This window comes from Colias eurytheme, chromosome 27, assembly GCF_061535395.1.
Source record: "Colias eurytheme isolate Ceu_HAF_F1 chromosome 27, ilColEury1 Martin Lab GWU primary, whole genome shotgun sequence".
NCBI lineage: Eukaryota > Metazoa > Arthropoda > Insecta > Lepidoptera > Pieridae > Colias > Colias eurytheme.
In genome coordinates, this window is record NC_143006.1 from 3,912,647 (window position 1) to 3,926,488 (window position 13,842).

General features: G+C 31.3%; 1 protein-coding gene across 1 annotated transcript in view; it reads left to right on the forward strand.

Moving 5' to 3' along the window:
- The window catches only part of RyR (Ryanodine receptor), a 128,049-nt gene that overhangs the window by 23,671 nt on the left and 90,536 nt on the right, over positions 1-13,842 (forward strand). Inside the window, exons 6-16 of the mRNA XM_090117172.1 lie at positions 1,353-1,430; positions 5,901-6,019; positions 6,303-6,372; positions 7,530-7,729; positions 8,199-8,381; positions 8,674-8,845; positions 9,270-9,439; positions 10,044-10,168; positions 11,916-12,119; positions 12,307-12,476; positions 13,035-13,225. Of these exons, the coding sequence (XP_089973298.1) occupies positions 1,353-1,430; positions 5,901-6,019; positions 6,303-6,372; positions 7,530-7,729; positions 8,199-8,381; positions 8,674-8,845; positions 9,270-9,439; positions 10,044-10,168; positions 11,916-12,119; positions 12,307-12,476; positions 13,035-13,225 (1,682 nt within the window). The remainder of the gene's footprint in view (positions 1-1,352; positions 1,431-5,900; positions 6,020-6,302; positions 6,373-7,529; positions 7,730-8,198; positions 8,382-8,673; positions 8,846-9,269; positions 9,440-10,043; positions 10,169-11,915; positions 12,120-12,306; positions 12,477-13,034; positions 13,226-13,842) is intronic.

Genomic DNA, 13,842 nt, shown 5'->3' on the forward strand with positions numbered 1-13,842 from the left:
GGACATATTATAGGTTGTTAGCTATTCGTTCAATCTATCTGAGATTCCATTTGTACTTGCATCCGGGAAAACATCCGTTTAACATCAGCTCTAATAGAAGGAAAGCTGTCACAGATTAAATAACAGCATAGATGTTAACATTTATGAATGTAAATTCAGTTTGAATAATTTATTCAAATAACATTATTATTATTCAATTTAAATTCCAATTTTTTATGTATTGCTTTTAACGATTGCCCGCGTGGTATATAAGTTTTCGTGGTAAATTTTCATCCCCTATTTTATTTATCTTGGGGGGAAAATCAGTCAGTCAGTCCTTTGCGTATTATAATAACCCGTCGTATTATGTATCGACTACACTGAAATACCTTTTTACTTTTGATTTTTTCTTTTCACGTTACCTAATTCAATTTCAATCATTGATGAGGGCAAAACATGCAATACCTAGTCATTATTTCATTCAGTCATTGTTTTTTGACTGATTTGGTTATAATAGACCATTCATAATAAATTTGTTCGGCATTTTTTAATGGTTTGTAATATTATCTTATATATAAAAATGAATCGCAAAATGTGTTGGTAAGCGCATAACTCGAGAACGGCTGAACCGATTTCGATAATTCTTTTTTTATTATATTCCTTGAAGTACGAGGATGGTTTTTATGTAGAGAAAACGAAAATATGTACCACGGGCGAAGCCGGGGCGGACCGCTAGTAAATAATAAATATTATCCTTTGTTTACGGTAAGAAAATGTTTTTTAAATATATTCTGTATACAAATGATCGGAAAATTTTGTTACTGAGATGGATGAAAATCAGTCAGTGTGAAATAAGGGACGCTCCCAGTGTTAGTTATTTACATTTTAGATGGAGCTAAGAATATTTTCTCAAAATATTATGCTAAGATATTGTTTACACTTTTTTTATACATCTGTTGTTTATATTGTATACAATTAATGTTAAGTATACGAATAACATTCTTATAAACATAAAATAATTGTTTTCATCTAAATTCTTTGATCGCGGAATTTGCATGCTACCATTATGATTTTATTAACAAACACATTAATTAATATTTTGAATATCATTACATCGTATTCATAAACCATCGAATTCTACACTTTCTGACTTTTTACTGCACAATTTACTATAACTTTAACAATAGCGTTATCCAAAAATTATTATTTATTATTAACGAATATAATATTTTCTCAAGCAATTTTGGAACTAAGTTTATCAATTTTTATTTGATAGACTTTGTAGTTGGAAAGTAACTATTATCTTCTAGTAGTTTTGGTTATTTACCTCATTTATGATAAGTTCTATGTTTTATATTTATTATTTTTTACAGGGAAAAGGCACAGGCTCAGGTCATAGAACATTGCTATATGGTAATGCTATTTTGCTGCGCCATCTTAACAGTGACATGGTAAGTTTATTTGTGTAATTCAATTTACAGAATGTTTACAGTATTATATCTAAATAGACACGTTACACGTATACCTACATAATTAATATGTAAAATATAAAACTATGAAAATGCTGGTTTTATCCGCGATTTGTCCGTGGTTTTTATCCGCGGAGCACAGCTAGTGTGGGTATGAGTACATATAATTTGTAACATATTGGAAGTAATTCGAAATTTTTTTATTATTATTATTTTTAATTAACCACTTTATCGACAAAGGTGTACAAATAAGCTTTCCTTCTTGTCAAATTCTTGATAGATATATTTTAAGGGCTTGGTCTAGTAGTGCAAACAAATGCATCCTGTCATCCTATATGTAAATAATACAAATGTACTAAGGGAAAGTTGCTCCACTTAATTTTTAAAAATTAAATCATTCGTATAATTTAATATTCGTAATAAGTACCAAAAATGACAATTTGAAACAATTTTCGTGAAAATTACACCGGGTGATTTTTTTTATCAGTACACAAAATTTGCGAATACTTTCTATTGATATCTTCAACTTCATGTTTATATAACTGATCAACTTTTACAAAGAAATTTGGACGAAATATAAAAAAAATAAGCTTTCCATACAAAATGCATAACTCTATACATTTTTTTCGACCTAAGTTTCTTAGTGAAAGTTGTTCAGTTTAACTAATAAAACGGATAAACAAATTTTGTATTTAATGAAAAAAATGTAATGTTTGTGTTAAAAAATTATAAAATAGAAAAATACGCAAATGAAAACAAAAGATATTTATTTCTGACTAGCTTCCGCCCGCGACTCCGTCCGCGCGGATGTCAGTCTTCGCGTCTTCTACAGATTTATTATATTATGTATAATATATAGATTTATATTGATAAACCTAATAAATCTTTTGCTAGCATTCTGATGCTTTATCGGTTGCACTGGATTTATCTCTTTTTTTTCAATCGCTTGAATGATATAGGATGGGTCCTTGATGGGCATCGAATGCTGAAGTCTCGAATCAATCAATTCTGACAGTAGGCAATTTATGTAAAATCCAATAATGGTCCATCATTTTATTTTGCCTAAACGTTACATACTTTTTTATAATATATTCTATTTTATATATTCTATTTTATATATTCTATTTTATATATTCTATTTTATATATTCTATTTTATATATTCTATTTTATATATTATATTTTATATATTCTATTTTTAACGAATGATTCACTCCAGTCCAAACAGCAAATAAGCAGACTTCTGCTTCTGCAACGTTTAGTTGTCCCTGAATTTGGAAAAAATAGTCATGATTCTTATCTATGACAAAAGTGTTATTTTTTGCATTGTATTTCAAATATTAATTTTTTTTTTAACCGCATCTTCCGCATTCATGTCTTTTGCTGGAATTAGACATTTAACTTCTACTAGTCCCATTTTCCCTTTTTGATATGGGAGTGTATAAAGTAATTTTTTTAGATATTTCTCGTTATACTTTTAAAAAGTTATTATTGTCATTTTGCTCATTAGGTAAAGTAATTTCGATATCAGTTTTAAGTTTTTTGATACCTGCAATAATAACGTCATAATCGCCTGCACATACTTATCGATTACACCCTGTATACAATCCACCATCCACATTCATAATGTTTTCCTGTCCTCCTCTCCTTTACGCTGTTCACCGATACATTTTAAATGAGTAAATCTGCTACCACTGAAGGATGTTTCATTGTGATCAGCAAATTTTCACCACTGTTGTCGATTATTTGTTTTTCATTTTTAATCAGCAATTGGGAATTATCAGTTTTGTTTTTTGCAGATTGGTGATGTACCCTAACAATACGTCGAAAAGGGAAAGCATCAACGAATTATCGTTTTCGTCCTCTTTTTTTATTCTTCGCGTCTCTGTTACTTCTGTTTGCTTAGTTCTCAACCCCACTGAATTTTGATGATGTGATGATAATCCATTCGTTTTAATATTGGTACTTAGAGTTTTTTGGTAGTTTTGTAGTTAGACTAAACTAGAAATGGTGGACTAAATTTGTCAGCGCGTCTGTAAGATCAGAATATAAAACCAACATCCTGTATTTAAGTTACAAAATTAATAATCAAACAACATGCCGCTACGTTGAAAATGACTAGAAGAAAAAATTAAAACACCTCGGATCAATTTTGGAGTAAACAAATCATTTTCCCCGTATGGGGATTTCCCCGGATGAACTTGGGAAGTTCAAGTTCTCAATACAAGTTTATATTATATTTCGTATTTCTCAAACGAAAAATAAACATTTTTGGAACTTCAAAAAAATTATATTATAAGAAAATTTATGAGCTTACTTTAGTTTTAAAGAAATATACATCCCTTTACTGACACCCCGTAAAATAAAGAAATTGTTGCCAATCACCTTTGCAATCTATTTGGTTTCATTAACTTTATGTTCGAAGATAATTTTTTTTCTAGTAGTTACTAGTTACACGCGTATTTTTTTCGTTTATTTTCCATATCGAAATCAAATGTTTAAAAATACGAATATTTGCACAAAACTAAGATAAAAATAATCAATTAACAAAAATATTAAATTTAATGAAGTAGAGCAACTTTCACTTCGGTATGAAGGAAAATCGAGCGTAGAGCACACGTCAGAACGCTCCGGCCCAAGGAGCGCGACTAAAGAAATTCGCTAGGATTTTTCCTTATTATTTTAAATATTTTTTTAATATTTAAAGAATTATCAAAATTCAAAAAAAAATTTTTTAAAGGATTAATACTCATTGGTCTTCAACCAACTCGAATAAATTAATGGAAAAAATAACTTTTAGCAGTATTTATCAATCGATTTTGTAAGGCAAAAAATGGGAAATTTAATGAATTTATAACGCTCTAATTAAGAAAATCATAAGTTTTTCGGCAATTGTATTCAGCAGTTTTTAATAACGACTATATAAGGATAATAATGCGCTGATCAGATTATGTAAATTGTAATCGGTTGCAACGTAGTGAGTGCACAAACTTAGCTCGAAATGATTTTGGGGGAAAGAGACTTATCTTGAAGGCCTGATTAAGGTAACATAAAGTAACTTTATAAATGTGAAAAAATTCACGCGCATTGCGTATATAACACTAATTGATAAACAAGAAAAAAAAATTCAGTTTATCATTTCATTAGCCGGGAAAAAATTGTCAAATAACTTGTTGAAAACGCAATTTTGCTAGACTGCAGCCTTAAACTGGTATATTGAAGAAATAAATACTCTCAGAATAATAACGTCTTAACGTTCATTGTCATTACCTACGTCGGAAAAGCTTTAGTATTAAAAAAGCGACAAAGCTTAAACTATAATCTTATTTCTCGCGCCCTTGAAATAGTTTTAAAATTCAATATTGAACGCGCCGCATTGCGCTTTAGAATAACTTATAGGTGATCTGGGTTACTACTCTAACTAGTGAAATTATATTTTAGTAAAGACAAGAAATAAAAAAATGTGAAGAGGTAGACTCTATTTTTCAATAAACATGTTGCGTAATGTAACTCGGTGAAAAAAAGCTTTTATAATGAAGTCAAATCAAATATTTTACGCCAACCAAAGTAAATAAATGGAAACTATATAGGATAATTATTTCTTAATAATGTTGTTTTTTTATAAAATAGGTCCTGTAATTGAGAAAAATATTCTTCTTTCTAACCTTTCTTTCCTCAGTAGGGACCTTCTGTATTCATATCAGTTTATAAAATTAATGCATGAGGCACAAACAAGCCTTTCATCGGTAATTCATAATTGTATTTGATTAATGTTTTTAAATTATTCAGAATTGTTTTTTTATAAAGAGTTCACTCACATCAGTCTATTTAATTTACTAAATGATCGTAATTTCCCAGGAGCATGCTTAGCGTGGCTATTTAAAATCAAATACATGCTAATACCTAGATTTTTTATTCCTGGGCTTAAAACGTTTTCTTTTACTACCAATTAGTTAAAATTGAATTCTATCAAATTACGATTTTTTTATATCTATAGCTTTAGTCTTTTAAAGAGATTAAATGATATGTTTATTAATTAAAGTCATACGGATAATAGGTAAATAACATTTCGAAATCAATACAATTTTATAAACAAATTAAAACAGATCTGAGTTAAAATTTTATTAGAAGAATAAAACACAACATTCTTATATAGAATAGGTAGATTCGCAAAGCGATTCTAAAGCATATTCATGACAACCCATCTATTTAATTAACACTAGCTGTGCCACGCGGTTTGCTTTCGGTTTGGGGTTTGACTTCGATCGTGACGAAACGTAGGAAAATGCAAGTATTTCTGTAGATTATGTGTAATTCTGGTACATAAACATAGTCAAGTATCATCAAAATCTGTTTAATGGTTTACTACATACATAAGTACATACATGCTTACCACCTTTCACGTTAATAAAATTAGTAAGATACATAATATTTACCAATAAATCCTTTTTAGTACCTAGCCTGTCTCTCCACGTCATCATCTCAAGACAAATTAGCCTTTGACGTGGGTCTGCAAGAGCATTCGCAGGGCGAGGCGTGCTGGTGGACCCTGCATCCAGCTAGCAAACAGAGGTATACAATATACATGAAAAATTGTATTAAAAATCAGAATTGTTTATAAATTACTAGCTTTCCGCCCGCGCTTTCAAAGAAAAAACCCGCATAGTTCCCGTTCCCGTGGGATTTCCGGGATAAAACCTATCCTATGTGTTATTCCAAGTTACCCTCTATATGTGTACTTAATTTCATTGTAATCAGTTTAGTCGTATTCGCGTGAAAGAGTAACAAACACACACATACACATCCATCCTCACAAAATAAGGTAAACTAAATAATAAATATTTTATTTATTCAGATCTGAGGGTGAAAAGGTCCGTGTCGGTGATGACTTGATTCTGGTATCAGTTGCTACTGAAAGATACTTGGTAAGTTAATTTTATACGTAAAATAACTTTGAAACTGTTTCCTTTAAATATATCTACATTTACTGCTATTCTAAAATAGAGGTTTTTTTTTACATTTATGGCTCTTTGACATCAAATAGCTCTTCAATCTTTTATGCGAACTTTTATACCTCTAGTGTGACTTAAAAAATGCTATTAATAAGTATAAGGGTGTGCGTAAAACGGATATTCGTTATTGCCCATAAATATATATATGTCACGGCTAAAGGTAGGTGAGAACATAAACTTAAGATTAGCCGGCTAAACTTAGGTTTATTTTCGACGAGGTATTATGTTAGTTTGTTCTATCTTTAGCCGGCTAAACTTAAGTGTAACCGCAGGCCCGTGGCTAAAAATGTCGGGGTGGGTAGATTTGGTTAGCGCCGGGCCGGTGGAGGGCTTGAGGGGCCCGCACAGTGCCAGAAAACACTCGCCCTGTTCCTTACATGTATTATAGTAACCAAATCTACCCACCCCGACTCAGGGCAGAAAGCTGGTGGCTAGGTTAGGTTAGGTTAGAACTCTTAAGACCCGCACGAGCCGAGCGAGCGCAGCGAGCGTGCTGCGGCAGCAGCCGGCGAAGTGCCAGAAAACACTCGCCCTGTTCCTTACATGTATTATAGTAACCAAATCTACCCACCCTGACATTTTTAGCCACGGGCCTGCGGTTACACTTAAGTTTAGCCGGCTAAAGATAGAACAAACTAACATTAACACCTCGTCGAAAATAAACCTAAGTTTAGCCGGCTAATCTTAAGTTTATGTTCTCACCTACCTTTAGCCGTAACATATACATACATTAGTTATTTATTATGCATCTGCCCTAGAAGGAAATATTATCTTCACGTGATGCAAACGTACATGCAAAAAATAGGGTTATGTTTATTTCATTGATATGTTATATATGTGTGTGTATTCGCTCTATGAATACAGGATAAGATGGCTTAGAGTTTTGTAAGCAAAATCTGTATTCATATAAAATAAACTGCTAATTGTTTTTCTTCTTCTTTATAAATGCAACAAATAGGTAATAGGTAAACTTGAGAACAACTGGACATACACATTAATATATTTATCCTTATATTTTCTAGATAAAAGCCTTCAAAACAAACACCTACATAACTATTGATTTATTCCAGCACACAACAAAAGAAAACGAAGTATCCATAGTGAACGCGTCCTTCCACGTCACCCATTGGTCGGTACAACCGTACGGCACGGGTATATCCCGTATGAAATACGTGGGCTATGTCTTTGGAGGGGATGTACTACGGTTCTTCCATGGGGGGGACGAGTGTCTTACCATACCTAGTACTTGGAGTAAAGATGGGGGGCAGAAGTAAGTTTACGTTTAATCAATTACATTCATGTCATTCAAACAATAGTTTGGTTTTAGAACTTTTTTATGTAAGGAATAGTTGACGTACAAACGTACGCGTTCAGAAATAATAGAATTTAAAATGGATGTAAAACGCACTTCATTTAATAAAATGTACTGTTATAATTATTCTGTAACTTGCTAAGAAAGATTAAGATTGAGAATTCATATGATACATTTATATTATATTTAATCGTTTGAATTGTAAAACTACCAATAAACTAGGGTTAACTGTAGGTTAGTGGAAATAAAATAAAAAGTACAGGAACAGAATCTGTCAGTTAAAATAACAAATATAATGTATCGAATATGCAACACAAAGCTTTTAAAAACGCTATCAGACATGACCAGCTCATCATGAAAGTCAATCTACCAATATAATAAAATATAACAGCCAAACAACATATAAATTTCTTACTTACCATTCCAGTATCGTGGTCTACGAAGGTGGTTCAGTGATGTCACAAGCCAGGTCGCTATGGCGGCTTGAACTGGCCCGTACTAAATGGGCTGGTGGCTTCATCAACTGGTATCACCCTATGAGGATCCGGCACATCACTACAGGTCGATACTTGGGCGTGAATGACCAGAATGAGCTGTATTTGGTTAGCAGGTACGATAATATTACCAGACTACTTCTAGTATAGTCGTGGTTTAGTGACGTCACAAGCCAGGTAACTAGCTCGTACCAAGGATATTACGTGGTAATCCCATCGTGTAATTATTAAATAGTTGCGGAACCAAGGCAAAACAAATTTTTCGATCGTAAAGCACTCTCTCATTTTGAGTCGTGCAATAAACTAGTATATTAATAAATTTCTACTTATATCTAGCGAAGAAGCTACTGTAAATTCAATACTCTACTACTTACTAAAACTACATTTAATAAAAACTCTGTTTTCCAGAGAGGAAGCTACCACAGCATCATGCGCTTTCTGCCTCCGTCAAGAGAAAGATGACCAGAAGGTGGTTCTTGAAGATAAGGATCTTGAAGTTATTGGAGCTCCTATCATTAAGTATGGTGATTCTACCGTTATTGTACAACACTCTGAAACTGGGTTGTGGTTGTCTTATAAGGTTTGTGTTTTAATTAATAGGTAATATTTTATACAAAATTTTATAAAAAAAAACTTTAGTAATGACGCTAGTACTAATAACCATATGACTAATTATACCATCGTATGACAGTGATTTATCGAAAATTGCATTGTAATTCGATAGTTATTTAATATCAATCAAAAACTAAATTATACGAGTAAATACGTTCGCTCTTATTAGTTTTTTGAACAATTACGATGTTACGATGTTTCCCATTAGGTACTTATTACGATTGACTAAACAAACAAAACATTATAATCATTTAGTAATTACTTACGTATTAATTTCAAATTACTGTAATGCCAATAAAAATATCTAAATAATTAATTTAGAATTTAATCTGGAAAACATAATTATGCATTTACATTTATTCATAAAAATTGCTTTATTATTTATATTTCAGTCATACGAAACGAAAAAGAAAGGTGTAGGTAAAGTAGAGGAGAAACAAGCCATCCTTCACGAGGAAGGCAAAATGGACGACGGTCTTGATTTCTCCAGGTCACAAGAAGAAGAATCTAGAACAGCTAGAGTGATTAGGAAATGTTCTTCGCTTTTCACCAAGTTTATTAAGTGAGTAATTTAGTTATCTACTGACTGAAAAATTAATTATAATGACTTATATAGAATTGTGTTATATCGTAAATTTAACGTAATAGGTACATATGAATCTTATAAGACAAGCCATACATTTAATTATTTAAAACTTGTAAAAATGAGGTAAAGAAACTATTTTAGTTTGATTAATAAGTAATTTGTGTTGCATCACGATATAAATCAACCTGTCCCGTAATTAAATTAAAACTGCCAATTAAGTTACATTTGACTGAAAATATAAAAAAGTACTAAGTATAAAAAACATTCTCAAATACATTTTCAGCAATATGCTTTTCAATAATAAATTATAAAAATACTAAACTATGTATTAACTTTTACAGTACACCTATCTTCTTCTTCTTCTTATATAAAAATGAATCGCAAAATTTGTTGGTAAGCGCAAAACTCGAGAACGGCTGAACCGATTTCGATAATTCTTTTTTTATTATATTCCTGTTTTATTTGTATTAAGTACGAGGATGGTTTTTTATTTTGAGAAAACGTAAATATGTACCACGGGCGAAGCCGGGGCGGACCGCTAGTAAACCAATAAAATTCTAATTAAAAAACCATATTTCAGTGGCCTTGAAACTTTACAAGAAAACAGACGACACTCGATGTTCTTCGCGTCAGTCAATTTGGGCGAAATGGTCATGTGCCTTGAGGATTTGATCAACTATTTTGCACAGCCTGAAGAAGATATGGGTATGAACATTTTAATTTTTAATATAACACGACATATTTTAGTTAGGTAATAACAATTTAAGTAGGAAAAACGTAAATAATATTATAATTCATAGTTACCTTTGGCTTGTCGACGTTATTTTATAATTTTTATTATGATTCGTACTTTAGCTTTGGTTAGTCGACGTTAGTTTAAATTTTTGAGCTTTAGAAATAAGTGGTTTAATCTATTGGTAAGATAAAAGCTACAACTCACCGTGAGTTGAATGACCCCATTTCCAAATATTCAGGCGTAGCGAAGGCTTTGCACTTCTGTTTAATATTATTTCGTAAACAATTCGAGACATCATCATCAAACAATTCGAACTTTTTCTCAAAGCATTTTCTAAATTCAATAACATTTCCTTCTGACCTTCTACATAATATGATAAAGAAACATACATATTATAATCACAATATAATTTTAATTTTTATAGTTTGTGTGGTTTGTGCGTGAGACCGTGTGCACTAGCAACATGTCACGCACGCCACTCCAAATTCGAATTTGGAATTTCATCGCGCGGCGGTGTTTTTTTTTTTTTTGAACAAACTTTCTTTTTTATCATCCGACGCAAAAATAATAGACGAAAAAAATTTGTTTCACCATGTTAATGCTATAAAATAAAAATATGTATATAATTTAATGATCCGTATGACAAACCACGTAAAAATTAAAGTTCAGTTTCTTATAAAGGACTATGCAAAAAATCGTCCCATATCATCAACAGATGCCAAACATATCTCATTAAATACATCTCGACATTATGATTATTTTTTACTATGGCGACATCACTGTAGGATATGGGGTTATCGTGCAATAAAAAAAAATATGTTATACTTATACAGTTTTAAAAAAATCGTCCCATATCATCAACAGATGCCAAACATATCTCATTAAATACATCTCGACATTATGATTATTTTTTACTATGGCGACATCACTGTAGGATATGGGGTTATCGTGCAATAAAAAAAAATATGTTTTTGTTAGTTGTTATGTTATACTTATACAGTTTTATTAAGTATTAAGAACTGAATTAAAAATGTACTATTTAACTAAAAAAAACTCGAGAGAGAACAGCCGTAAGACGTACTTTACTCCTTGCTCCGTTACCCATATAATATCAATTATATGGTATATGGGCAAAGGTCGACATATCAACTTTAATCTACCAGCGGCAATGTTATCGACTATTATAATAGATGAATAATATAACGTTATTTTTGTCTGGATAATAGTTCTGTTGTTATTAAGTGTCTACTTGCACAATTGTTTTTGTGTTATTAATACTTAAAATGTCTAGTTGAACAATTGCTTTTTGTAATTATCGTCTAAAATGTAATTTTTTATTTTAAAATAAAAATACTTTATTTTTGTCAAAAGTCTTTTTAAAAAAAAAACCCCGTCGAATTCCGATCTAAAAATTGGTACTGACTTTTCATGGGACGTAATAATGATATTGAAACTTGTCCCATGTCTGTTGATGGGATGGGACACTGCCCATACATTTTTTTGCATGGTCCTTTGCTGATCAAACATACGGCGTTACACCTACAGCATTAAATGAAACTTGTATTAAATGTATATTTTACTGAAAAATAACAAAATTGTTCGATCTTATTTACGATTTTTATTTTTATAACCACAAAACAAAACGAAAAGAATGGAAAAGAAACAATGTATGCATTTTACGTACCTGGCTGGATACCTATACTTTTTTTTCTCTAGAACACGAAGAAAAACAAAACAGATTTCGCGCGCTCCGCAATCGTCAAGATTTGTTCCAAGAAGAGGGCATTCTAAATTTGATTTTGGAAGCTATAGACAAAATAAACGTGATTACGTCACAAGGATTCCTAGCCGGATTTTTGGCAGGAGACGAATCTGGACAAAGCTGGGATATGATTTCTGTTTATCTTTATCAATTGTTAGGTAAGAAATTATTTATTATATTTTAATGATTAATATTATTTGTTAAATAAAACAATGCAATCTTATTATATTTTAAATGTAAAATCGAAAGTTGTTGACATCGTGAATTGCATTGTTAGAAAAAAAGTTTACATCTGTCATTTTATCGAAAAAAAATAATAAGTAAATATGTTTGATTTATTTACAGCTGCTATAATCAAGGGCAATCACACAAATTGTGCTCAATTCGCGAATTCAAATCGTTTGAATTGGTTGTTTTCGCGTCTCGGCTCGCAAGCGTCTGGTGAAGGCACGGGAATGTTGGATGTATTACATTGCGTGTTGATTGACTCGCCTGAAGCTTTGAATATGATGCGGGTGAGTAATGGATAATGAATTAATATTAATAATTATTATGTTTGATACCATGTATGTGATATATTGAACGCCTTGCGTAATATTAAGTTTTCACTATTATGAACTATGCCGTAAAAATGTAGGATTCAATTACTTACATATCTCTTATATATAAAAATGAATCGCAAAATGTGTTGGTAAGCGCATAACTCGAGAACGGCTTAACCGATTTCGATAATTCTTTTTTTATTATATTCCTTGAAGTACGAGGATGGTTCTTGTGTAGAGAAAACGTAAACATGTACCACGGGCGAAGCCGGGGCGGACCGCTAGTAGAATAATATAATACTGTGATGATATAATATTATGATCTTATTATTTTCAAGAATTAATTAACCAACGCATTGGTAGGTATTAATGCAAATTATTTCAATATTGTTTAATTGGAATTAAATTATACTTACCTTCACATATTTATTATATTTTTTGATACAATTAATTACGATTGTCTGAATTATGTAATTATATATTTTAGTTGGTTTATAATAATTTAAAAATAACAACACAATTTCTTTCCAGGACGAACACATAAAAGTGATCATTTCTCTATTAGAGAAACACGGTCGCGATCCAAAAGTGTTGGACGTGTTGTGTTCCCTTTGCGTCGGTAACGGAGTTGCTGTGAGATCCTCGCAGAATAACATCTGTGACTATTTGTTGCCTGGAAAGAATCTATTGCTACAGACTCAATTAGTTGACCACGTATCTAGGTAAGTTTCTAGATGAAAAGCTTTTCTACAGCTTAAATAAGTCATGTGTATGGTAGGGAACCAAAGTGCTTGGTGTTGTATTCCCTCTGCATCGGTAACGGAGTTGTTGTGAGATTATATTGAGTTGTTATAGATATATGTATTGGGAAGTATATTTCTTTGTAAATAGTGAGCTTATTGAAATTTCCATCACAATACTTTTTATTATGTCTTTTTTCCTTTAAATATCATTGACTGAAAGAACAATTTGTTTTATATAAACCAATTCCAAAACCTTCCAAATCCTTTTACAAAATACCACTAGCGTTTCTTTTAATCGACGTTTTTATTTACTTACAACTTCAGCGTATAAATAAAATACTAAAATACGTATTGTTTCGATATTGTCTTAAAATATAAATAAATATTTCAGGATATATGCATAATATAATAATGTATGTTTATCGTGTTAAATTATCTCATATAATATAGCAAGAAGTATTTCGCTTGACGGTGCAGTCGCAAGGTCCTCACAGAGCAATGATTTGACATTCATTGTTCTGTGAGGATCTTACGGTTGTGACGTTGTATCAACTGTTGCTGCTTCTACGTGCTTTTGGGTAAAGGTGCTTGTGTAT